At 44.8% G+C, this 24,936-nt stretch overlaps 2 protein-coding genes and 1 long non-coding RNA gene across 3 annotated transcripts in view; 2 read left to right on the top strand and 1 right to left on the bottom strand.

The window, feature by feature from the left end:
* MT4 (metallothionein 4) overlaps positions 1-16,993 on the bottom strand; it is a 53,570-nt gene extending 36,577 nt beyond the window's left edge. Inside the window, exons 1-2 of the mRNA XM_017953387.3 lie at positions 16,906-16,993; positions 13,283-13,417 (exon numbers count right to left, since the gene is read on the bottom strand). The gene's annotated coding sequence lies outside the window, so the exon portion shown is untranslated. The remainder of the gene's footprint in view (positions 1-13,282; positions 13,418-16,905) is intronic.
* Positions 6,420-11,933, top strand: LOC103880457. Its single transcript, XR_641498.4, has 4 exons — positions 6,420-6,784; positions 7,800-7,918; positions 8,744-8,879; positions 11,392-11,933. It is a non-coding gene; the product is annotated as an uncharacterized LOC103880457 (long non-coding RNA).
* The window catches only part of BBS2 (Bardet-Biedl syndrome 2), a 33,380-nt gene continuing 25,354 nt past the window's right edge, over positions 16,911-24,936 (top strand). The window contains exons 1-2 of the mRNA XM_003916900.4: positions 16,911-17,320; positions 22,719-22,946. Of these exons, the coding sequence (XP_003916949.1) occupies positions 17,204-17,320; positions 22,719-22,946 (345 nt within the window). The 5' untranslated portion in view covers positions 16,911-17,203. The remainder of the gene's footprint in view (positions 17,321-22,718; positions 22,947-24,936) is intronic.

Genomic DNA, 24,936 nt, shown 5'->3' on the forward strand with positions numbered 1-24,936 from the left:
TTGGTTGCGTTCTTACATTCCCCTCTGAGACTCAGTTTCCCCAGGGGTCAAAGGAAAGGGCTGGATCAGGTGCTCCTGAGTTCCCTTCCTGCTCCATTAACTAAGGACACCACATAGATAGGTCAGAAGGGAAGCGTGGACAACATCCTCTCCAAGTGGGTGCATACTCTTGGCTTGCATCCCCTACTTCCTTTCCTCACCAGCTTCCAGCTGGCTTAAGCAACGCAGGAGACGAGGGTGGGAGGAGAAGGAGGTTGAGATTTTCAGTGCTTGCTTCCTGCTTACACTGCTGCCTCCAGCAGCTCCAGCTAGGTGCCCTCTCACTGGGTTCCTGAGACAGAGTTTCCTTATTCCTTTAGGCCTAGGGGAATAGGAAATTCATTTGCTTGGGCTGCCCTAACAAAGTACTACAAACTGAGCAGCTTAAACAACAGAAATGTATTTTCTCATAGTCCTAGAGGCTACAAGTCCCTGAAGATCAAGGTGTTGGCAGAGTTGGTTCCCTCAGATGCCGTGAGAAAGAATTTGTTCCACGCCTCTCCTGGCTTCTGGTGGTTTGCTGGCCATCCTTGGCATTGCTTGGCTGGTAGAAGCATCATCCTGATCTCTGTCTTCATCTTCATGTGGTACCCTCCCTGTGTGTGTGTCTCATGTCCAAATTTCCCCTTTTTATAAGGACACCAGTCATATTGGAAAATGCATTCGATTATGACACCCTACTTTGATTTTCTCTGCACAGCCCCTATCTCTAAACAAGCTCACATTCTGTGGATAAGGAAATTGTGGTGTATATATATACATACATATGGATAAGTTTCCTTATCCACAGATATATATGATATATATGATACATATATCACATATATATGATGGAATACTACTCAGCCATGAAAAGGCATGAATTAATGGCATTCACAGTAACCTGGATGAGATTGGAGACTATTATAAGTGAAGCAACTCAGGAATGGAAAACCAAACATCGTATGTCCTCACTTATAAGTGGGAGCTAAGCTATGAGGATGCAAAGGCATAAGAATGACACCATGGACTTTGGGGACTCAGGGGAAAAGGGTGAGAAGGAAGTGAGGGTAAAAGACTACAAATTGGGTGCAGCGTATCCTGCTCCGGTGATGGGTACACGAAAATCTCATGAATCACCACTAAAGAACTTACTTATGTAACCAAACACCACCTGTTCCCCAGTAATCTTTGGAAATAAAATTGTTTTAAAAAGATTTAAAATGCAGTTTTTGTTTCATTGGTGTCTATGTCTAAAAAACATACTGCCAAGTCTTGCTTGTTTCTTTTTTTCTCCAATAAAAAGAAATTTACGTAAACAAAAAAAAAAACAAGCTGACATTCTGAGATACTGAGTCACCCCAAAACAGGTGGTCCCAGCTTCCCCTTTTGCCTGTTTATCCTGTGTGGTGTCCCAAATTCTACTCTCCATTTCACGTCTTCACAGTCACAGGTGAGCACGCCTTCTGCAGGTGAGCACACTTTCTGTAGGTGACCACGCCTTCCGCAGGTGAGCACACTTTCTGTAGGTGAGCACGCCTTCCGCAGGTGAGCACGCCTTCCGCAGGTGAGCACGCCTTCCGCAGGTGAGCACGCCTTCCGCAGGTGAGCACGCCTTCCGCAGGTGAGCACGCCTTCTGCAGGTAAGCACGCCTTTTCTGTGTTGTGCGGGGATCCATCAAGCCCCTCAGCACCTCAGCCAGTTCACTTTTGTCGATGGATTTGTCATTTAAGACCTAGTCAACCACACTGGGAGGGTCCAAAAGACATGATTTTTCCAGTCCTGTCAGAAATAAATCTGTGAGAGGAACCCCCACATCCTTAAGAAGCTCTGTGAGGCCAGGCATGGTGGCTCACGCCTATAATCCCAACACTTTGGGAGGAGGCCGAGGTGGGCAGATGTCTTGAGTCCAGGATTTGAGACCAGCCTGGGCAACATGGCAAAACCCATGTCTACGAAAAAAATACAAAAATTCTGGGTGTGGTGGCACACAGACTTGTAGTCCTAGCTACTCAGGAGGCTGAGATGGGAGGATCACTTGTGCCTGGGAGGTTGAGGCTGCAGTGAGCTGTGATAGTGCCACTGCAATCCCGCCTGGGTGACAGAGCGAGACCCTGTCTTAAAAACAAAAACAAAAAAGGCAGCAGTACTGTGATTTCTCCGTAGGCTAGAACTTAACTGTGGGAACTGCAGTCACTGAATTAGGAAACCTAAATCCGATGGGAGTAATTGGATTTCAGGATGGCAGGGCTAAGTGGTAGCATGCAACTGCCAAGGACAAGCTGGGCATAGTTGCTGCTGCTCAAAGAAAAGAGAATCTGGGGACCCCAAACTCACTACACTGGAGGGAAGTTAAGTGTGGGAACTGAGTCGTGCAAGAAACTGCCTTTTTTGTTCCCAAATAGATAGCTGTAATTTCGCATGCTTACTTTATCTTATGTAAAATGGAGTTACTGAACACCAGAAAATGCATCACTGACTTTTCCCCTACTCCCTCTTTCCACACAAAAAAATGTATCGATTCACTGAGCGCTAATCAGAGCCTCACAAAAATGTAACGACTTGGCTTCATTGCCTACTCTCTCTCCTTTTTTATTTCCCTTCCTCTCCTTGAGGAAGAGGAGAGGAAGCTCTTTCCCCTTTAAATATCAAAGGGGACAATGCTGTTTCCCCTTTAAGTATCAAAGTTTCTAAAATCCTCTTTGGAACAAGCACAGGTCTCAGATCCTACTGTGACTTGTGTTTCTTTTTCCCAGTCACATCCTTGACCTTGGCAAAATAAACCTCTAATCAATTGCCAAAAAAAAAAAAAAAAAAAAAAAGGAGGGGGGAGCGCTGATCTTTGTTTCTTGGTATCTTCCTCTGGAGAGTTCTACAGTGTTGGCACAGCCCTGATCTCTGTGTTACCTCTTGTTTGCACCTGGGAGCTGAGGCGGGTAGAGGGAAAGGGAGACTTTGGGTGTAGGGAGCCAGAGGAGGTTCTCATGACATGTCCACATCTGCTTTAGAGTTCTGTTTCTCTTGGAGCTGGTCCCTTAAGGAAGATGTGATGCTAAAGTGTGCCCAGGTTGATAAAGAAACTAGGAATTGCATTCCCCAGGATCCCATGAAGGGGCCACATGGGGGTTTCAGCATCGAGGAGGCTTGGAGGGAAGACAATACATCTTCAAATACCCGAGAAGCTGACATGGGCAGAGTGATGAAGCCAATTCGTTTCCACAGACTGATAATGTGGCTCATTATGAGTTGGGCATTTCTGAGAATTTCTTTTCCAGAGACAGGGTCTTGTTCTGTTACCCAGGCTGGAGTGCAGTGGTGCGATCATAGTTCACTGCAGCCTCGACCTCCTGGGCTCCTTCCACCTCAGCCTCCCAAGTAGCTGGGACTACAGGTGTATGCTACCATGCCCAGCTAATTTTTTTGTATTTTTTTTTGTAGAGACAGAGTCTTGCTCTATTGTCCAGGCTGGTCTCAGCCTGGGAACTGCATTGAAATGTAATGGCCTCCACGTGAGATGTGAGCCACCCGCACACAGGAAGTATTTAAACAGGGGCAGGATGGCGATTCTCGCCTTGGGCAGAAGCCTGGGCTGGTGATCTCTCTGGCCCCTTCCTACCTGGAAATGCCATGAATGTGGAAATGGAACTTGGAGTTTCCTTTAGTCTTCCATGTCCCCTGAGGACATGATGTTCAGATTCACAAAGCTGCATATTGCTTTCAGCTATAGGAGTTTGTACCAAAGTAGAAAAACTCAAACCTTCCAGAGCAGGTGCTCCAGAGGTTGGCTTCCCGCTCAAATAGGTAGTTACTAAAGCTGAGTCAAGCCTGAGCCAGCGTCTGATGCTAGTCGCACCCAGGAATGGCTCCAGGGGGCTATAAAGAGCACACTTCTTGGAAAATGGAACAGACTCCAGCTATCAGCTTTGATCTGAACCCAGGACAGGATGGGCCAGAAGCCGGTTTCTCTGCCCCTTGAGACCTGGGCTTACTGCATCCAGGTGTGGCCTCCTCTAATTTCAGAATCATTTGAAGACTTCTTAGCTCTTTGTTGCTCTGGCAAAGCAGGCTTGTTATTGTTAGCACATCTCGGGTCACACCTTCCCATCAATTTCATTTACTACTGTGGGTTTGGCAGGTGGAGATGAAAGTGGGAGTAGTTTTTTACAGATCCTAACAATGAAAAGATTAAGAAGAGTAGGTTGGTAGATTGAAAACAATCACAACTCATGTAAGTTATATAGTCATTTCAAAATCAGAAGCTTATGCCTGGCCAGGCATGGTGGTTCACATCTGTAATCCTAGCACTTTGGGAGGCGGAGACAGGTGGATCACTTGAGGTCGGGAGTTCAAGACCAGCCTGGCCAACATGGCGAAACCTGGCCTCTACTAAAAATACAAAAATTAGCCCAGTGTGGTGGCGCACACCTGTAATCCCAACTACTCGGGAGGCTGATGCAGGAGAATTGCTTGAACCTGGGAGGTAGAGGTGTGGAGGTTGCAGTGAGCTGAGATTGTGCCACTGCACTCCAGTGTGGGTGACAGAGCGAGACTCTGTCTTAAAAAAAAAAAAAAAAAAAAAAAAAGAAGCTTATGCCAAAAGCCAGAGAATGTTAGAAAAGTAACAACCATATCAACAAAAATTAATCAAAATGCTTTGAGTTAATTGTCTGGTAAGGCTATTATGATATTTGGATCCTGGCAGGTCAAATCTTTCTGATTTTCCTGAAAGTAATTGACTGAATAAATCTTTGAATGACCGAGGATGCGATGCTTTATTGTTATTTATAAAAACATGAAGTCCTGATCCTCATGTGTGCAAATGGTGATCACTCTCCCATGGCTTCCCTTCTTTGCTTCCGCAGTCTCTGGCTCACTCATGTTGCCTAGAATCTTAAGGATGCCTAGAATCTAAGGATACTTATAGTAATAATATGCTATAATATTATTAACCAAACTACACTCTCCAGATTTCACCAATTTTCTCACCAATGTCCTTTTTCTGTTCCAGGATCCAGTCCAGGATTGTATCCAGGATTGCATTTAGTGAATGTCAGGTTATCTACATGATATAGAGGTGGTAAACGGTGCAAAACAAGAAAAAGAAACATCACTTCTCAATGCTTATTAGTGCAAAACCATATAATCTATTCTGTACTTTTCAATGGGGAGAAGTTATGTAGGTGAATCCTACAGGCTGGGATAGATAGAGCAGGGTGATGTGAGAGACTAGGGGTGCAGGGCAGTCCTCTCTGAGGAAGGGAGTGTTGAGCTGAGATCTGATTGTAAGAGCCAGGTTTGAAACAATCTAGGGACAGAGCATTCCAGGTGGAGAGAATTGTAAGGTGGTATAGTAGGTCCTGCCAAATGAGTTATTTCAGATGTGAATACTGATTTATTGAAATAGGCAATCATTCATTCACCAAATATTTAAAGAGCACCCGCTAGTGCCAGGAACTGTTGAAGGTGCTTGGATGACATTAGGCTAGAATGTTTCTTGCCCGGGAAGCCAGGCCAGGGAAGTGTGTGAGGAGGGATAGGCTGATGTTCAGCTAGGATGTAGAGCTGGGAGGGGTGCTTAGTGAGACTTCTGAGTTCGACCAGAGTTAGGAGGGCCTGCAGAGCCATCTGAGTTCCACTGGGGACGGGCAGAAGTCAGGGGTGGATGCCTGAGTCTTGATTCTCAGATGAGCCGAGAAGCCTAGGCTGGAGCTTGAGGAGATCTGGAACCTGGAGTAGGAGGTGCTTAGTTTCAGGTTGAGATTGGTGCAGAAGGCTCAGACCCCACCCCTTCACAGCTAGACTTGAAAAGATTTGGGGCAGAACATTTCAGGTGGATTCCAGGTGGAAGGAACTGTAAGTGCCAAGGCCAGGAGGTGAGACCAAATTTGATATGTTGGAACGATTTCCAGACACCAGAACTCTGTAGGCCAGGTCAGGAGTTTGGATTTTATTCCATGTGTAATGGGAAGCCACTGGAGAATTTTATATATGGGACTGACATGATTTTATTTTTTAAAATTAACTTATTTTCTTGAGACAGTCTCACTCTGTTGCCCAGGATGGAGTGCAATGTTGTGATCATGGCTCACTGCAGCCTTGACCCCCTGGGCCCAAGCCATCCTCCCACTTCAGCCTCACAAGTAGCTGGGGCTACAGGTGAGCACCACCCCACCCAGCTAATTGTTTTGTATTTTTTGTAGAGATAGGGTTTTACCTTGTTTTCCAGACTGGTCTCGAATTCCTGGGTTCAAGCAATCCGTCCACCTTGGCCTCCTAAAGTGCTGGGATTACAGGTGTAAGCCATCTCGCTTGGCCATTTTTAATTTAAAAATATTTTAAATCACTTTTCTTGAGGCATAATTTACAAATAAAATACAGTCACTTTAAATGTACAGTTTGGTGAGTTTTGACAAATATATCCAACTACGTAACCACCACCACAATCAAAATACAGATAGAGCCTTCTTATCACCCCAAAAAGTTCTCTTTACAATTGATTCTCCTATTACTACCCCAATCTCCAGCCTTAGGCAAGAGATCCTGCAGATCCTTTGCCCAACTTCCTGGAGTTACCATCTTGCATAACCATGTATGTTTGTCAAAACCGAGAAATTAACATTGCTACAGTATCACGAACCAAACTATCAGCTCTAATCAGATTTCACCAATTTTCTCATTAATGTCCCTTTTCTGCTCCAGGATCCATTCCAGGAGTGCACCCAGGATTGTATTTAGTAATCATGTCTCCTTATTCTCTTCTGAACAGTGAGTTTCTCAGACTTTCTTCATTTTTCACGAACGTGGTAGTTTTGGGGCAAACTGGTGAGGTGTTTTGTAAAATGTCCTTCGATTTGGGTTTAGCTGATGTTTTCTTATGATTAGAGTTTATAGATTTGGGGAAGAAAACCACAGAGATGACGTGCCCTTCTCATCCCAACATATCAGGGAGTATTTGATACCAAGTTCTATCGCTGGTGATGTTAACCTTGGTCACTTGGTTAAAATGGTGTCTGCCAGGTTCCCTCCTATGAAGTCACTATTTTTCCCTTTCCATAATCTACTTTTTGGAATCAGGTCATGAAGTCCAGCCCATCTATAAATGGAGGAGAGTTAAGCTTCACCTCTGGAGTGGAGGAAGTACACATATACTATTTGGAGTTATTTATTCATAGAGAAAGCTTCTTTTTTTTTTTGAGAGGGGGTCTCACTCTGTCACCCAGGCTGGAGTGCAGTGGTGCGATCTCAGCTCACTGTAACCTATGCCTCCCAAGTTTGAGCAATCCTCCTGCCTCAGCCTCCTGAGTAGCTGAGACCACAGGCATGTGCCACCACACCCACCTAATTTTTGTATTTTTGGTAGAGACAGAATCTTGCCATGTTACCAGGCTGGTCATGAACTCCTGAGCTCAAGCAATCCGCCTGCTCAGCCTCCCGAAGTGCTGGGATTACAGGCATGGGCCACCGTGCTTGGCAGAGGAAGCTTTTTTTTTTTTTTTTTAAATAGGGGAAATAACAGTATATTTGTATTTTGCTGGAAGTGATCCAAAAGGGAACAAAACACTTGTGAGAGTTTCTTTGGTTTATTCAGTAAGTGTTGAAAATATTTTCACACCAGGACTTTTCTTATTTATAAAAACCTTAATAATATACTTTATTTAGCACAATATATGCAAAATATTATGATTTCAAAATATGATCAATATAAAAATATCAGTTAGATATTTGAAATTCTTATTTTATGTGAATTCTTGCAGATCTGTCTTGTATTTTATGCTTACAGCTTATTTCAGTGAACTAGCCACATTTCAAGTTCTCAGTGGCCATATGACCCAGGCTACCATATTGGAGAGCACAGCTCTAGACCTTTTTGAAACCAGTGCAGGGCAGGCCGGGATCTTGGTGAGTGTGCACTTCATTCTCCAGTCTCCAGTCTCTCAACTCTATCATCTTTGTTGTATTTTTGTGACCGCAATTCCTGAAAGTTCATGTTGAGGAAGCATCTTGATAGTGACATTTTGTTTTTTTGTTTTGTTTTGTTTAGTAGTTAAAACAATATTTTTACTTGATTTTTCTCTATTTTATTTTTTAATTTTTAAAAAATTTGTGAGTGCCTAGATGTATATATTTATGGGTTATGTGAGATGCTGAGATACCGGCATGCAATGTGAAATAAGCACATCCTGGAGAAAGGGGTATCTATCCCCTCATCCTCTCAAGCATTTCTCCTTTGAATTACAAACAATCCAGTTACACTCTAAGTTATTTCAAAATGTCAATTAAGTTATTATTGACTACAGTCACCCTGCTGTGCTATCAAATAGTAGGTCTTATTCATTCTTTCTATGTTTTTGGTACCCATTCACCATCCCCACCTCCTCCCCGATGTCTAAACTCTGAAGTGCCATTTTTGGATACTGATAAAGCTGAGAGCTAGCTACCTAAGTACCTTGAATTGTGACAACAATTCTTCTCCCTTTCCCAGCACAGTGATTTCATAGTCATCTTTTCTTTCTGTGTTTTCTTCATAGTGCCTTTCACACTGCTCCCTGATCTTCCTCTGTTCTTACCTTTGAACTTTTAAAAATTGAATTTCTCATTATGGGATAATTATAGATTCACAAGCAACTGTAAGAAATAATATAGAGAGACCTCAAGTCTCTTTACCCATTTTCCTCTAATGGTTACATCTTGCAAAATGTTATTTTCTCTCTTTTTAAAATAAAGATATTTGGCTGATTTGTGAAGGCAAAGAGGGAGCAGAGAGACTGCTGGGAGGTGACTGTGACTGGGTAGAGATTTGGACCAGGAGAGAGCGAGAGAAGATGCTGGACCATGCTGCCATTCTGGGGGAGAGGCGGAGGTGAGCTGTAGCCACATGACCCTCACAGGAAACACTGATGCTTAACTCCAAAAAGAACCTTCTTCACCAAGGCCAACTCAAAAGCACAGTCTGTGTAACAGTCAGTTTCCAGCAGGAAAGAGGGGGTACAACGTGTTTACAGTTTAGGGGAGGAAAAACAATTTGCCCTGTACCTTTCTGAGTTCTTAGCTGGGACCCCTGCTAGCATTTGCAACAAAAGACAGATTAACAAGAGAAAAACAAGATTGTATTAACATGTATACATCACACGTGCATGGGAGACAGCCAGGGAATGAGTAATTCTCAAAGAGGTGATTTAGAATTCCAGCTTATATAGTATCTCTGACAAAAGACAATACATTTTTAGAGAAGCGATAAGACAAAAAGGACCTTGAGTCTAAGGGATCGCAAATTGTAGGAAGGCAAGTATACAAGAAACTAATGGTAGATAAAGACTGGTTAGAAAAATTTGTTAGGAAGATTCCTCTGATCTAATAAGGCCCTGAAGACATCTTCATTAATCGACCTTTGTCCTTCCCAGTAGGAAGGGGAGGAGGGACGCCTATGTCCTGCTTTAGGCAAATAGAGGCAAACAGAAAGCTTTTCTTATATCTACTTCTTCTCAGCTGCTTTCAGCTCAAAATAATCCTCATGCCAAATGGTATATTTGGTGTGGAAGAGCCTGCTACCTTTCAACAGAACCAGAGTTTAATGAAGGGACAATTGACAGAGGTGTGGGCACGATTAGGGACATCCAGGAGAGATGATGAAGCACCTAGAGACTAGCACACTGGGAACTGTCACTGTCCCTAACCCTGAAGGAAGGAGAGAGACAGGTGGCATTACAGGGCCCAGGGAAAGTTGGAGCAGAGGTTGAGGAACTACCCGATAGAAGCAGTGGTGGTAGGTAGAGGAATATAACCACTGCCAAAATTACACCCAGCAGTGGGAGAGGAATCAATTTTTTGACCTTTCTCCCCTCCTATCATCTGATTACCTGATGGTGCAAGGAAACGGGCCATGAAATCTGCCACAGTTGGCCTTCTTAGCATAGACCAGGACAGAGGAGAGAGAGGATGGATCTGGAGAGGTGAATGGAGAGTAACAGAATACAATTTCAAAAACTCTACAGTGGGGGAGCTTTAGAAACAGTTCCTTTATCTGTACAGGGCATATTCTTTTTTTTTTTTTTGAGATGGAGTCTCGCTTTATCTCCCAGGTTGGAGTGCAGTGGCATGATCTTGGCTCATTGCAACCTCCAACTCCTGGGATCCAGCGATTCTCCTACTTCAGCCTCCCGAGTAGCTGGGATTACAGGTACGTGCCACAACACCCAGCTAATTTTGGTATTTTTAGTAAAGACTGGCTTTCAACATGTCGGCCAGGCTGGTCTTGAACTCCTGACCTCGTGATCAACCCACCTTGGCCTCCCTGTACAGGACACATTCTAGATGTGCAGTGATTCCATTTTAATGTAAGTGCTTCTCTCTTAGTCTCATTTTCAGCAACTCTTTCCAAGATTATTTACAGGCTTGATCTATAAGCATCTAGGAAATACTATGGACCCTGGCCTCACCTGGGGGTGGAGCAAGGGCCTGAGAGGAGGGCTGCACGATGCTTTGAGGGATAGGGGATCCTGGACACTGGGATGTGTGGCCTCTCCAGGGATTTTCGAGCCCATGAAAATGTCAGAGAATCTACCATAACAAGAGGCCAGGCCGGGCGCGGTGGCTCAAGCCTGTAATCCCAGCACTTTGGGAGGCCGAGACGGGCGGATCACGAGGTCAGGAGATCGAGACCATCCTGGCTAACACGGTGAAACCCCGTCTCTATTAAGAAATACAAAAAACTAGCCGGGCGAGGTGGCGGGCGCCTGTAGTCCCAGCTACTCGGGAGGCTGAGGCCGGAGAATGGCGTGAACCCGGGAGGCAGAGCTTGCAGTGAGCTGAGATCCGGCCACTGCACTCCAGCCTGGGCGACAGAGTGAGACTCCGTCTCAAAAAAAAAAAAAAAAAAAAAAAAACCAAGAGGCCATTGGGAGCTTGGCCAAGGGTATCATGTGATTGGATATCTCAAGGTTGCTTGTGACAAACATGAAACTGGAGGTCCAAGACCCTCTGCCCCTTTTCTGGCACCACTAGGTATCCAGGGTTCTGATGGGTCTCTGAGGGTGGGGGTGGGAGGTAACTAACACTGATTTCAGTGGCTTTTCCTACCACTTCCGTGGGATATGTGTGTGTGGTGTGGTGGAATTTGAGCTTGAATTCGTTTCTGATCCATAAATGGGGGATAATATTACCTCCTTCACATGATTATTGGGAAGATTGAGATGATCATATAAGTAAATAATTTAGCAGTCTGGCATGTAGGAAGTGCTCAACATATGTTAGCTATTAGTAGCAGTCGTAGCTTTTCCTCCTGTCTACTGACCGGAAGGTACTGTTTCTACTTTTCATATGACACATTGCAAAGTGACTTTGAACATATGATTCTTAATTTCATTTCTTGCAAGTGTGAAATGAGCTGACAGAAGAGACCAACATGGAGAGCTTTACCCCCACAGTCCACAGCAGACACATCACAGAGTTACCAGGAATTCCAGAAAGGAAGTCAAGTGATGAAAGACTGAAGGACGGGAAGCCTGGGAGGACTGCTCCCTAAGGGAAGCTGGGTGGAAAGTTCTCACGGAGTCCAGCCCTGTTCCGCCTGCTCTGTCCCGGGGGTCTCTCGGACCCTGTCCCTCTGCGAATTGAGGAGTGGTCCTAATTGCCAGTTGCCTTAAAGAGTTTGGGGAAACTGAAGACTGTGGTCCGTTATAGGCAGGTTCTGGATCAAGAAGGGTGGGGGAGGCCCTGGATTTGGATTCCTGAAATCCACAGACAACCCTGCCCTTACACTACTGTATTTTAAAGGTTTTGTTTTGTTTTAAATTACAAAAGTAAAACAAACATGCTGAAAAACAGCATAAACATATACAGTGCATAGGCCGGGCTCAGTGGCTCATGCCTGTAATCTCAGCACTTTGGGAGGCCGAGGCAGGTGGATCATGAGGTCAGGAATTCAAGACCAACCTGGCCAAGATGGTCAAACCCTGTCTCTACCAAAAATACAAAAATTAGCCAGACATGGTGGCAGGCACCTGTAATCCCAGGTACTCGGGAGGCTGAGGCAGGAGAATTGCTTGAACCCAGGGGGCGGAGGTTGCAGTGAGCCAAGATCGTGCCACTGCACTGCACTCCAGCCTGGGCGACAGAGTGATACTCCATCTCAGAAACAAAACGAAACAAACAAACAAACAAAAACATATACAGTGCATAAAGAAAAAGGCAGAAGTCCTTCTCCAGGTGGCCTCCCTGCCCAAGTCTGCTCCTCAAGGTGGGCCCTGCAGCTGCTGGAATCTCCTGTGCTGGGGAGCCCTCCATGCTGCCTCCCTCCAGGCCTTTAATCCAGTCTTGAGGTGCCTGAATCTCTGTTTTTTACACCTGCACACCCTCTAGTGGGGGTGCTTTGCAAACTCAATGTGAGGACAAGAAGACGGAGTGGCAGGTGGCAGGTGTGGCCTAAGGCACCCTCCCATCAGGCTCCCCCGCCCTTGGAAATTAGGATCTTCAATTTTGGTCCTGACCAATTCCCACTAAAACTTGGCTACTAGTTTGGTTTTCCAATCCCAGGGCCAAAAGGAAACTGGGAGCAATGCTACCTACTAGCAAAAGAAAAAAGATCAAATTTGTTAGAACAGTGACTCTAACTAGTCAAAGGCAGTGCTTTCACCTAGAGGTAATAATAATAACCATTTCTGGGAGCCCTTACTGAAGGCCAGGCTTTGCTTTAAGAATGAGGACTGCTAATATTTCTCTTTTCTAGATGAGGACGCTGGTGCTCAGGGAGGTTCACTGCAGGAGGCAGGAAAGTGCAGTGGTGAGGAGGTCAGGCTCTGTGGTTTGACCACCTGGTCAGCTATCCTGATTCTGCTGCTTATTAGCTGTGTGACCTCAGGCTTACATCATGGAGTCTCCCATGACTTGGTTTCCCCTCTAGTAAAACAGGGATGATGACAGTGTCCCCCTCCAAGGGTGGTGGTGATTAAATGAGTTAATATGTGGCTGGGCATTGTGGCTCATGCCTCTAATTGCAGCACTTTGGGAGGCTGCAGGAGGAGGATCACTTGAGCCAGGAGTTTCCGGTTACAGTGAGCTATGATCACACCACTGTGCTACAGCTTGGATGACAGAGTGAGACGTTGTCTCAAAAAAAAAAAAAAAGAGTATGTGTAGTCCTGGCACAGAGAAGATGCTCAATAAATATGAGAACTGGGATTAAATAATGGGCCTAAATCTCAGCTAGTGGCTGATGGAGGAGGCATCTGAACCCGGGTGTGATATGGTTGAGGGTCAAAGGCTTACCTGCTATGTAGTGCTGTCTCCCTAGAGCCCGGCAGCTCTCAACTCCTCTCCCACCTTCAAGGCCTAGATCCTTGGGCGTCCCAGCTCTCACTGATGTGAGGATGACACGGGTCTCCTCGGAAGAACCAATGATTCCTGGTGAGTCGTGGGAGGCAGAGAAGATTATTGGACATTTGGCAGAAGAGGGTCGGCCCTGGGCCTTTCTCCTCAGAGGAAAACCTGTAAGTCCCCTGCCCTGATCAGTGCTTGGCAGGGAGGATGGGGTATTCCCTATCTCTCTAGGGATATCCTAAACTCAAGTACCCTCATTATGATACATAATCTGATGGAAGCGCAGGGTAAGTGTGGCTGCCTCCTAAGCGTGGAAATAGCAGTGAGGGAGGCTGTCAAACATGATTTGCTGGAGTGGTGATGTCCAACCTGAGTCTTCAAGGACGGGGGGAAGTTATGAAGGGAGGGGAAGGACATTCTGGGTAGAGGGCACAATTTGAGCAGAGAGGCTAGACATGGCATCTGAGAAGGATCAAGTCTGAAGAAAGAAGAAGCAAAAGATGAGGCGGGCAACAGTGGTCAGAATTTGGAAATCTTTGTGTAATCTGCTGAAGTGCTTGGACTCTTTTTGATTGAAAATAGGGAGCCAATGAAGAGTTATAGAGGAAGTAACAATGGTAAAGTTTTGTCAGGTGTACGTAGGATTGTAGGATTATTGTATGGTTATCCCATTTTACAATCCTAGGTAGGATTGTAGGATTATTGTATAATCATATATTATTATACATTATATATATAATCATACAATAACCCTATGTAGGGTTGTATAATTATTGTATGATTAAGTGAGATGATACATATAAAGTTCTTAGAATGGCACCTAAAAAATGCTCAGTAAGGCCGGGCGCGGAGGCTCACCCCTGTAATCCCAGCTCTTTGGGAGGCCGAGGCGGGTGGATCACGAGGTCAGGAGATCGAGACCATCCTGGCTAATGCGGTGAAATCCCGTCTCTACTAAAAATACAAAAAATTAGCCGGGCGAGGTGGCAGGCGCCTGTAGTCCCAGCTGCTCTGGAGGCTGAGGCAGGAGAATGGTGTGAACCCGGGAGGTGGAGCTTGTAGTGAGCTGAGATTGCGCCACTGCACTCCAGCCTGGGTGACAGAGCAAGACTCCGTCTCAACAACAGCAACAACAAAATATGCTCAGTAAATGTTAATGATGTTGATGCTGATGACTGTAATGTCCTATTAGGAAGAGAAATCACAAAGTTAGAGGCCACCAAGGCAGTCCATACAGTAAGTAAGGCGTGGCCAGGTGAACAGAGGCCAAGACCAGCCTTACATAGAAGTCCAGGACTTGTCTGCCTGCTGGAGTAAAACCCAAGCTTCTTGGTCTGGCTCAGAAGCACTAGGTGACCTGGCCCCTTCTCATACATTAAGCTCCAGCCACATTATTTTCTTTCTGGTCTTCAAACATGTCCAAACTGGTCCTGTGCCCTTACTGTTCCCTCTGTCTAGACTGCCCGTCCCTCACATTTTTGAATGGCTGCCACTTACTTGTCACAAAGTTCTTGGTTCAAATGTTACTTCCTCTAAGAGACCTTCTTGAGCCCTAGAACATCAGCCTTCTCGCCAGATGAAATGATCTTACTTATTTTCATGTTTAGTGTCTGTTGCTTCCTATCCCCTAGAGCATGTAAACTCCATAAGGGTATGAATTATATCTTTCTTGTTCACTGCTGTATCCCTAGGTCCTTGAACACCATCCAGAACATGGATACCCTCCATAAATGTTTATCAGGAAAAAATAAAGGATCTGAAATGATGTCTATTAGAGAGTCATTCCTTTCAAGCTATTCCTGGGAGAGGTAGCTGATCAAGTTGTGATCAGCTAGTAATACAGCTGAGTGGATTCAGTGAAATGATGATTTTGTGTAGGTAGAATCTGGGGACTAAAGAGAAGGGACATCACAAAACAAAGTAAGTTCCAATGACCCAGGGTAATTTCCATGGCAGGGCTGGTCAGGGAGCTGCTATAGGACTTAGGGTGTAGACAGGTGACAGAAGGGTGGGGGTGGAGATGAGGTAGAAAGAGGCTGGGTCTCAGAAGCATGGTCCATCAGAGGGGGACTGGAGGGCCACTGGCTCAGGTCTTACATTCCATCAAGATCTTTAAATTTAGGCTGGGAGTAGTGGCTTACACCTATAATTCTAGCACTTTGGGTGGCTGAAACTGGAGGTCACTTGAGGCCAGGAGTTCGAGGTTACAGTGAGCTGTGATAGCACTACTGCACTCCAGCCTGAGTGACGTGAGACGTTGTCTCTAAATAAAATAAAATAAAAATCAATTTTAAAAAGTAAAGATTACCAATCTTAGTCTTTTAACATTAGCATTTTGCTATTATCTGCAAAAGAGGTTACAAATAGTCACAGACACACCAATAGGCTTGAAAAAAAATGCTCATTCATATAACTGTAATTACAAAATGCAATTATCAAGACTATTCCAGAACTCATCTTTCTTTTTTTTCTTTGAGATGGAGTCTCGCTCTGTCACCCAGGCTGGAGTGCAGTGGCATGATCTTGGCTCACTGCAACCTCCGCCTCCCGGGTTCAAGCGATTCTCCTGCCTCAGCCTCCGAAGTAGCTGGGACTACAGGTGTCCACGACCACACCCAGCAAATTTTTGTGTTTTTAGTAGAGTTGGGGTTGCACCATGTTGGCCAGGCTGGTCTTGAACTCCTGACCTCAAGTGATCCACTCGCCTTGGCCTCCCAAAGTGCTAGGATTACAGGCGTGAACCACCACCCTCGGCCCAGAACTCATCTTTCAAGACCTGCCTGCAGCATCAGACACAGTTGTTTTCCTCCTCTTGGCCACCCTCTCTTCGAGCTTCCAGGACACTATACTCCCCTGATTGTACTTCCTTGCTGGCTACTCCAAGTCTCCTCTAGCGGTCCTTGCTCCTCTCATCATTCACCCCAGATTGTCCATTACCAGAAGGCAGCAGAGTGAGCCCCGGTGCCTCACCTGAAGTTCCTCTGCAGGAACACCCTCCCTCGAGGCTGGCTTCCTCACTTCCTAATAGTCCTTGCCTGAATGTCACTTTCTCAGAGAGGTCTCTTTCCTACCACCCTACTTAACATTGCATTCCCTCCAACCCTCTCTCCCCTTTTCCTTCCCTTAATTTCCTCTCTGGCACTCACTACCAAATTACATGCATTTCTTGTTTAGTGTTTATCTCCCCTGACTAGTATGTCAGTTCCAGGAAAGTGGAGGTTTGTCTTTCGTTTGCTATTTATTACCTAGAACAGTGTTTGTTTGACACACAATAGGCCCTCAAGGAAATTTTGTTGGTCACTTTTCAATTTTGCAGGTTTGCACTTAAAAATATATAGGGAGCCTTACCAGGAGCCCTAAACCGAACGTGAGTCTAAGGATTGGTATGGTTTTCCTCCACACAACGGCTAAAGCAAGGGACAGAGCCGACACTCAAGAAATAAATCTTGAATTAATGACTCTCTGGAGTTGGGTAGCATTGTGTGAAGTTTGCAGGGTGCAGTTTGGTTGTGGTGCTAGAAGGGGAAGCCTCGGGGCTGAACCTGTAGGCTCATCAGTGGAGTTCAACTCACAGGGGTAAATAACCGCAGTGGGAATCAACTGTAGCCGCAGCCCAGCAGGGGTTCCACCACGCAGCCGCACAAGGCGCCGCGGCTCTACCGCGCAGCCGCAGAAGGAGCGGACAGGTCTGCGCAGCCGCAGGAGCAGCAGGCGGTACGTGGACGGATTCGTCCCGCTCTGTCTCGCGTCAGGCGTGAGGCGGCTGGGGCCGGCAGGTAGTGTCTCTGCACTCCTCATCTGGCCGCGTGAAGCCGGCTGCGCTGCGCTGGCCTTGAGCCTCCAGCCCTCCTCCCCTAAGCCGCCGCCATCATGCTGCTGCCTGTGTTCACCCTGAAACTGCGCCACAAAATCAGCCCCCGCATGGTGGCCATAGGGCGCTACGACGGGACTCACCCGTGCCTCGCGGCCGCCACCCAAGCGGGCAAGGTAACCGCTCCCACCAGCAGGGAGCCCGGGCCCCGGTGAACCCCGGAACCTCCGCCGGCCGCGCCCCGGGACTCCGCCCCCCTCCGACCCCGCCCCCAGCCCGTGTTGCCCGGCAACCGGTCGGCTAGCGCCTTGTAGCTCCATCCTACAGAGGACAGTGGGGTCTTAGAGGAAGAACTTTTCTGAGAAGTTGACGTTTTCTTGTCGTCAGGCGAGGTCGGGGTCCCTGGACATAAGGAGCTTAGAAAATAGACGTCTCCGGAGGGAAGGGGCTTAGTTCGGGTTCCAGTAATAACCGACCCCAGATTCAAGCCAAGGGCCTTTGCTTGTCACTTGGAACTCGGAATTCCTCCCATTCTCTCACACTGCTTCTTCTTCTTTTTCTTCTTCTTTTTTTTTTTTTTTTTTTTTTTTGAGACGGAGTCTTGCTCTGTCGCCCAGGCTGGAGTGCAGTGGCACGATCTCGGATCACTGCAGCCTCCGTCTCCTGGGTTTATGTAATTCTCCTGCCTCGGCCTCCCAACTATCTGAGATTACAGGCGCCCACTACCACGCCCGGCTATTTTTTGTATTTTTAGTAGAGACAGGATTTCACCATGTTGGCCAGGCTGGTCTGGAACTCCTGACCTCAAGTGATCTACCTGCCTCGGCCTCCCAAAGTGGTAGGATTGCAGGCATGAACCACTGCACCCAGCCTCTCACACTGCTCCTTTACCGAACAACAACGACAAAAGAATGCAATACAAAACTTACTCAAATTGCACTTTGATCCTTGCCCATGTACATTCAGTTCTTTCCCCATAATTTATTCACTAAGTATTAGGTGCTTACTATGTGCGATTACTGGGCAAGATGTGAGAGTCAAAGAGATAAAAGAGACATGATCATTTAACATTCACCAGACTTCTACCGAACACCTTCCGTATAGATTTTGGAGACTCGGATGTAAAAGGAGTCCCTACTTTCAGAAAGCTTATAGTCCGAAAGTTAGCAGACAAGGCAAATCAGAGCCCTGTGTATTTGACGGTGGCATGCCCAAAATACATGGAATGTAGTGACAAGGCTAATAACAGGCACAGAACTTTATTACATGAGTCATCTCAGCATCATTGCTACCAGGCCAAGGGCGGCAGCATGGCATAGGTATAGTGTTTCTTGGCTCCAGTATCTACTAATTTCATGACCTTGGGCAAGGCACTTAATAATAGTACCTAATATGTGGAGTCATGAGCTTTAAAGTTAATACATTTGACAATACAGGAAGCAAATATAAAGCGCTTGACATATAGGAAATGGTCACTAATTGTTACCTGTTATTTTCTTTTTATGATTCTCACTTTATTGACTAGAAATTGCAGTTGAGAGAGGTTCAACACAGTGCTTGGGGCCACTCAACTAGAAAGTGTGGAATGTAGTCAGAGTGCATGTTGTCTGACCCAGTGTGGATTTAATAAGTTAGCATTTGTGTAACAATTTATAGTTTTTAGGACCCTTCCACGTATGTTGTATGTTATATGCCTTGAGATATGGAAGTAAAAAGGAAGGCTGCATTTTCATTAAGTAGTATAACAGAGTTAAGCTATTAATACGGGATCTGGCACGTCATGATGTTAGTTATTGTTACAGTTAGAAGCCACTGACAGGCTGGGTGCAGCGGCTCATGCCTGTAATCCCAGCACTTTGGGAGGCTGAGGCGGGCAGATCACCTGAGGTCAGCAGTTCGAGACCAGCCTGGCCAGCATGGTGAAACCCTGTCTCTACTAAAAATATAAAAATTAGCCAGGTGTGGTGGATGCCTATAATTCCAGCTACTTGGGAGGTTGAGGCAGGAGAATCACTTGAACCTGGGAGGTGGAGGTTGCAGTGAGCCGAGATCGCACCATTGCACTCCAGCCTGGGCGACAGAGTGAGACTCGGTCTCAAAAAAAAAAAAAAAAAAAAAAAAAAGCACTGACAAATGCCAAAAAGAACTTCATGTTGGTTGTGCTGTAGGTGCATAGCAGATACATAAATGGACTGAAAATATCCCATTGATCTTAACTCAGCCCCTAATTTGAGGGCTTACTATGTGCTGAGCAGTGTTCTTAGCCCTACAGGTGCATTGGAGAATGTGACAGACAAGTTTTGCCCCCTCGAAGCTTACATTTGAGAGGGGGAACCAGGCAGTTAACTGAATATGCAAGTGTTTTTGTAGGAGAAAAACAATAAGGGATTCAGTATGATGGGAGCTTACTGTTTTTGTTTTAGATAGGTGGTCAGATGGCCTCTAATAACATTTGATAAGAGGTTTGAAGGAACTGAGGAAACAAGCTCTGCAGATTTGTGGGATAAGAGCCTTGCAGGCAAAGGGATCTGCAGGTGCAAGGGCCTCTAGCTGGAGATATGCGTGATGTGTTTCAGGAGCACAAGGAAGCCACTGGGGCTGGAAGGCAATGAGGGTTGCCATGAGGTAACCACAAGCCAGATCATATAGGAACCTAAAGGCCATGGCAAAGACCTTGGCTTTTATACTGAGTAAGTTGGGAAGTCCCTGAGGGTTTTGATAAAGTGGGTGTTGGAATTTGCTTTATGTTTTAGATAAAGGCTAACTGGCTGGTATGTGGTGAACAGATGTTCTGTGACGGGATGCAGGAAGGTAGGTATCAGAGTAGAAGCAGGGAGATCAGGCAGAGGTCCCTAGGGCAGCCCTTAGATAGGGTGTGACCTGGAGTGGAATGCAGGAATGCTTGATTCTAGGGCTGTTGTCGAAAATGGCCAATAAATAAATAAATAAAATAAAATAAAGGAGATCCTTTGTCCTGTGTAATTGGATAGATACTTTGTGTTCAGCCCTATAAACAAATCTAAAAAGTTCTGACCTGATCTTCTATCTCGAGACCTTAAAAATAATTAGTATTTTATCACTCAATGCTATGGATATATTCTCTTAAAAGCAATTAAAACATTTCAGCTAGGGTTAAAGCCTGCATCTCTAGAAACGGGACTTTATCATTACATCTGGGACCCTGTTGTGAACATGGAGCTGACTCTGGGTCTTAGCAAGGATATATATATCCTTTTTTTTTTTTTGAGATGGAGTCTTGCTCTGTCACCCAGGCTGGAGTGCAGTGGCGTGATCTCAGCTCACTGCAAGCTTTGCCTTCCAGATTCACACCATTCTCCTGCCTCAGCCTCCCGAGTAGCTGGGACTACAGGTGCCCACCACCACGCCTGGCTGATTTTTTGTAATTTTAGTAGAGACGGGGTTTCACCGTGTTAGCCAGGATGGTCTCGATCTCCTGACCTTGTGATCTGCCCACCTCGGCCTCCCACAGTGCTGATGTTACAGGCGTGAGCCACTGCGCCCGGCAGTAAGGATATTTTTAAAACGAGTCTCTGTCCGTGCATGGTGGCTCAACGCCTGCAATCCCAGTACTTTGGGAGGCCAAGATGGGCAGATCAACTGAGGTCAGGAGGTCGAGACCAACCTGGCCAACTGAAACCCGTCTCTACTAAAAATACAAAAATTAGTTGGGCGTAGTGGTGCACCCCTGTAATCCCAGCTACTCGGGAGGCTGAGGCAGGAGAATTGCTGAGACCCGGGAGGCAGAGGTTGCAGTGAGCTAAGATTGTGCCACTGTACTCCAGCCTGGGCAACAGAGCAAGACTCCATCTCAAAAAACATATAAATAAATAAAAGGAATCTCTTGCAGGGTGAACATTAGAGTTTTCCTCTGGGGACATTTTTTCTCTCACGGTAATGCTTAGGGGTCAGTTGAATTTACCTTGTTTGCAGCACCTCCTCAGCTAGAACAGATGTGTGAACTTCAGCCAGTCCTTTGGAAACCCTGGGAGTGGTCCTTTTGTCATGTGACTGAGGTTGGCTTTCTTTCCTTGCCTGAAGGGACAGACTTGTTTCCCTGTGGACTCTCTGGGTGCAGAGAACAGCAGGAGTGAACTGGGGGAAAGTCTGATTCCTGAGACCCTTGTTGCTCTTGATAAAAATTGCAAACTCTTTCCATTCCAGTAAGAATGAATATGGAGCCTGTAAGCTATTTCCCCTCCTGTTCTTTCTCAGCATATTGGATTTGTGGAAAACTCTGTAAGAATTTGTTTGTTCAGAACTGTTATAAAAGGAAGTGTGATGTGGTGGTGGCTGGAGCTCAGGGTCTGGAGCACATCAGGCTCTTGTCTTAGCCCTGTCACCGGTCTCAAGACCTTGGCAAAGGGCCTTAACTCTTCCGACCTCATCTGAAAATCAAGGGTTGATGTCAGGTTCAAATGCAATTAACATTGACCAAAGCATGTTGTCAAGTGTTACACAGACGGAACATGAAGGCAGTGTTCAGTGGCTGCACATCTTTTCTATGTTTTTAGTCAATTCTTTTGAAAATTATTTTTTGTTGAATAGGCTACCTTGGGTAGGTATTAATTTAAAATTAATTCTGTTTGGATTTATGTGAAAGAGATAAAATACTCATGTAAATTTTATACATTTTAGAAATAGAAGGGGCTAGAGGGACCCCTAGTTCAGTATTTTTCATCCCCCCAACCTTTTTTTTCATGTTGCCCACCTTGGAACTTTTTTAGACCATGAAGATTTCCCCAGTGAAATTCTGATACCTCAGATATACTGTATATCTCTTTTTGTACTGTGGTCCTGTGGTCCTGCGAAGGGCTACACGATTCCTGTGTCGCAAACCCATTTACCTGTCCTGGGAGTGATCTCGCCCCTCTGGAGAATGTATTTTCTAGTCCAAACCTCCTTTTTACAGATGAAGTTTAGGAAGGTTGAATAATTTATGCAGACACTCAGATTATATTTATGATAGTTGAAACTGTTGAATTGATTATCTTTGGGCTAATTACTTAGTTCTACGTCACTGGTATAAATGATGAAAGCTTTCAAGATACTTGATTTGCATGACTCGTTTAAGTTTGTGAAACAGGTTTACTAACTAGCAGACCATTTTAAGGTCTAGGAAGTGAGTTCATTAGGTGCTCGGATGAAAGATAATAAAGGTAGTGTTTATTCTGTTTTCCATAATCTTCTTGGTGTGTGGCAATAGCATTGAAGGTGGTAGCAGCTTATTCTAGGTTGATCAGGAAAAGGCTAGCTTCTAAGAGTGCTTTGACATCCTGCTGGTGGGTAGCATGTAAGCTGGCCTGGTAAACAGTGACTAGATCTTGTTCATTACCCTGTTCCTTACAAGGCTAAGAACCACTGGATTTCCATGATTCATAATGACTGAAAGTTGTCCATGCATTGAACTATGTACGAGTGTTTTAAGTTTCATAGGAGATTAAAGTGACTTCTTGTTAATGTGGATGTGTTAGTAACCTGGTTCTTTTTTTAAAAAAATGTATGACAATAATTTTTTATATTTTAAGGGAATGTAATTAATTATTTTTGTTTCAGGTTTTTATTCATAATCCTCATACACGGAACCAGCATGTCAGTGCATCCAGGGTCTTCCAGAGCCCCCTGGAATCTGATGTTTCTCTTCTCAACATTAACCAGGCAGTCAGCTGCCTGACTGCAGGCGTATTGAACCCTGAGCTTGGCTATGATGCCCTTTTAGTGGGGACACAGACTAATCTTCTGGCTTATGATGTCTACAATAATTCGGATTTGTTCTACAGAGAGGCAAGTATGACCTTTATAACCATAAAATTGTCATCACTCATTAATGTCCATTTTTTATGCTTAGAAGAGATTAGATCATTTATTTTGGTATGTTGATTATATGACTGTTATAGTGTACATAAACAACATGGAGATTTTGCTATTAACATCTGCTTTATGTACTCGGAACTTACTTATTTGGTTATGGTTGCTAATCACTTGGTGACACTCGAGCTTATCTCTATGAGGTGTATCTGTGATACTACCATCTGTCAAGATCTCCTGTTGAAAATTCAACCAAGACCTGGAAAGCCAGTAGACAGGTCTCCTGGTGGACTCGCATTCAAGTTTAGTGCAATAGTTTGTAGGAGAAGTCCTTACTGTAGCCTACCACCTACAGGCTGCTGCAACTTTAATACCCAAGCAATTCATGTTTATTACAGAAAAGATAAGGAAGTAAAAAGTAAAAGAAATTACACCTGTTTTTTCATCTAAAAATAACACTTCACACTTGAATTTTTGAACTGAGATTTTTTACCAAGCATATATGAATACATTTTGTAGTAAAATTGGATCATATATACATGTAGCCTTTTACTTGTTTTTACCCTATAGCAACTTTATTAAGATATGATTCACATGTACAACTAACCTACTTAAAGTATACAATTCGGTGGTTTTTAGTGTATCCAGAGAGCTGTACAACCATCACCATCATCAATTTTCAACATTCTTATTACCCCCAAAAGAAAATCCATACGCTTTAGTATCACTCCCCATTTTTCTTTAACCTCCTAACCTTAGGCAACCAGTTATCTACTTTCTGTTTCTAGAAGTTTGCATATTCTAGACATTTCATAAATAATGGATTTTTTTTTTTTTTTTTTTTTTTTGAGACGGAGTCTCGCTCTGTCGCCCAGGCTGGAGTGCAGTGGCCTGATCTCAGCTCACTGCAAGCTCCGCCTCCCGGGTTCACGCCATTCTCCTGCCTCAGCCTCCCGAGTAGCTGGGACTACAGGCGTCCACCACCTCGCCCGGCTAGTTTTTTGTATTTTTAGTAGAGACGGGGTTTCACCGTGTTAGCCAGGATGGTCTCGATCTCCTGACCTCGTGATCCGCCCGTCTCAGCCTCCCAAAGTGCTGGGATTACAGGCTTGAGCCACCGCGCCCGGCTGGAATTATATAATATGTAATCATTTGTGAGTGCCTTCTTTTTCTTAGCATAATATTTTCAAGGTTGATCCATGTTGTAGCATGTGTCAGTAATTCATTTTTATGGCTGAATAATATTCCATTGTATGTATCTACCACATTTTATTTATCCATTTATCAGTTAATGGACATTTCACTCCCTGGCTATTATGTGTGGCTCTTTCATTCAATAATATGTTGTGAACATCTTTATATGAAGTTACTACATACCCGTTATGTCATTCTTATTGGTTCTATAGTATTTCATTGTGTTAATATAATTTGTTTAACCATTCCATGTTGTTGAACATTTATGTTATTTCCATTGTTTCTCTGTTACAGTTCATAGTGTAATAACTGTATATCTTTGACCACTTCCCTAATTATTTCATGAGGATAAGTTCCTGAAAATGTAGATGGTTTTCTTTCTTTTTGTTTTTGTTTTTTGAGACGGAGTCTTGCTCTGTCACCCAGGCTGGAGTGCAGTGTCATGATTATGGCTTACTGCAGCCTTGATCTCATGGGCTCAAGCAATTCTCTCACCTCAGCCTTCTGAGTAGCTGGGACTACAGGTGTGTACTACCACGCCCAGCTAATTGTTTATTTTTTAGAGAGATGGGGTCTCACTATGTTGGCCAGGCTGGTCTCAAACTCCTGGGCTAACGCAGTCTTCCTGCCTCAGCTTCCCAAAGTGTTATAATTATAGATGTGAACCACTGCATTTGACTGGTTGTCTTCTTTTTTTTGTTGACGTAAAATGTACATACATGAAAATTGCACAGACCTTATGTGTACAGTTCAATGAGTTTGGATCCCTGTA

Source organism: Papio anubis, chromosome 18 (assembly GCF_008728515.1).
Source record: "Papio anubis isolate 15944 chromosome 18, Panubis1.0, whole genome shotgun sequence".
Lineage (NCBI taxonomy): Eukaryota > Metazoa > Chordata > Mammalia > Primates > Cercopithecidae > Papio > Papio anubis.